Source organism: Myotis davidii, unplaced genomic scaffold (genome assembly GCF_000327345.1).
Source record: "Myotis davidii unplaced genomic scaffold, ASM32734v1 scaffold330, whole genome shotgun sequence".
Taxonomy (NCBI): Eukaryota; Metazoa; Chordata; class Mammalia; order Chiroptera; family Vespertilionidae; genus Myotis; species Myotis davidii.
This window is the reverse complement of record NW_006283770.1, coordinates 3977617-3979592: the sequence shown is the minus strand read 5'-3', so window position 1 is coordinate 3979592 and position 1976 is coordinate 3977617. Positions and strand designations below refer to the sequence as shown.

The 1976-nt window shown below is 38.2% G+C and overlaps 1 protein-coding gene across 5 annotated transcripts in view; it reads left to right on the top strand.

Annotated features, from left to right (window-relative positions):
• BBOX1 (butyrobetaine (gamma), 2-oxoglutarate dioxygenase (gamma-butyrobetaine hydroxylase) 1) overlaps positions 1-1773 on the top strand; it is a 58592-nt gene extending 56819 nt beyond the window's left edge. For all 5 annotated transcript variants that reach the window (XM_015566555.1, XM_006753953.2, XM_006753952.2 and 2 more), the window contains one exon: positions 1231-1773. In XM_015566555.1, the coding sequence (XP_015422041.1) occupies positions 1231-1391 (161 nt within the window). In that variant the 3' untranslated portion in view covers positions 1392-1773. The remainder of the gene's footprint in view (positions 1-1230) is intronic.
• The last annotated feature ends 203 nt before the right edge of the window (positions 1774-1976 follow it).

Sequence of the window (1976 nt, the reverse complement as noted above, 5' to 3'; positions counted from 1 at the left end):
GGGAGAGGGAGATAGAAACATCAATGACAGAGATTAATTGATCAGCTGCTTCCGGCACACCCCCTATTGGGGATTGAGCCCACAACCTGGCATGTGCCCTGAGAATCAAACCAGTGACCTCTTGATTCATGGGTCAACGCTCAACCAATGAGCCACACCAGCCTTCTCTGCTCCTTTACTTCAAGTAGCTGGAAAACTTCAAGAACTGCTTTATTTTGCTGGGCTGGTGTGGCTCAGTGGTTGAGCATGGACCTTTGAACAAAGAGATCACTGGTTTAGTTCTCTGTCAGGGCACATGCCCAGGTTGTGGGCTCCGTTTCCAGTAATGGGCATGCAGGAGGAATCTGATCGATGATGTTTCCATCTCTATATCCCTCTCCTTTCTTCTCTCAATTAAAAAAAAAATCTTAAAAAAAAATAAAGGAGCAGAAAGCATTGTGTTTTTCCTGGACCATCTTGTCTCAGTAAAACAACATCAAACTCAAGGTTTCAAATAAAAAGCATAATTTCTCTCTGGCACTGATTTGACCAAGTAGAAGACTTTTTTCACTTGTGGCTATTTTTTGAATTGATCGTGGTATAATAAAGCAATACTAGGAATCTTCATAAACCCACTGCTATTGAGTCACACCACGCTGAATTTTTAGAGCAGTAACGTAAAATGGAAATACCATGGGAGAAAAACACAAAAAAAATAAGAGCTGGAATCCAAGCTTCCCCATTTAATGGCACCGTAGCTTCAGGCAAATCCTTCAACTTCTTGGAGCCCTAGTTTTCTCGTGTATGAAAAGATGAGATAATACTCTCTTTTTTTAGGATTTTTACAAGGCTTAGAAATAATGTATATAAAATACCAGAAACATAGAAGACAAACCAAGAAGGTCATTATAATTATTTGATGCTATTATACTGGAAACAAACATTTCTAAGTAAGAGATAAATAACAGTCAGGAAGAACAACTCAAACATTTTACACAAAGATAACACTTTAAGTAAAACAATGTAAGTGCCCACAAGGAGCCGACCAGGCTGTGTAGTTTAAATGTCAAAATGTCTAAAGCTATTTGCATCCAGTGGCCTGATTTGGGTGAAAAGTGAATGCATAGGTTTTATGTAAAGAAGTAAACATACTGTTTCTTGATATGAACTAAGCAGCAAGGATATTTTTCATTTTCTAGCTCTGCAAACATTAAAGACATGATTATTCATATTGAAAAATCTTTTGTCTAGGTGATGTGATTACTTTTGATAACTGGCGCTTACTGCATGGCCGCAGTAGCTACGAAGCTGGGACTGAGATATCCCGCCATCTAGAAGGAGCTTACGCGGACTGGGATGTGGTCATGTCAAGGCTTCGCATCTTAAGGCGGAGTGTCCAGAATAGAAACTGAATCTCCTGCCTGTAATTTCAGTTAGATTCCAATGAGTGTATCTGGTAAGATATGCTAAGGATACTTGTCTTCGGGGACCATGATCCATGTCATTTACATATTAATTTCTTTAGCATTGAACATGTCACCTTCCTCACAAGAGTTTTCTTTTCTTTGTAATCATCTCCAATGCCAACTCTTTAGATGTTTGCAGCCGTGTTCTCTCTTTTCCAAACAGAGCATCCCTTCTGGTGTAGTGCATGTATGATCTAAATTCTTTTGCCCATAAATGAGAGTCTCCAGAATGCCTACAAATAGTGTGGTACCAAATAAAACCTTTCTTCAAATAATGCCTTTTTTAAAGAAAGCTTTGTTTCAAATAAAGCTTGTGTTTCAAATAAAACTTGTCTCGTATAAAATGTGGTTTTGTACTATTGCCTATAGGGTCTCATTTTTTCGTGACTGCATATGACTGTCCTTACCATGCTTGAGAAAAGGTTCATATTTTCAAAGGTTTGTTTTATTCACTCTTTTTTTTAATTTCTTTATTGATTAAGGTATTACATATGTGTTCTTACCCCCCCATTACGCCCGTATCTTCCCCCT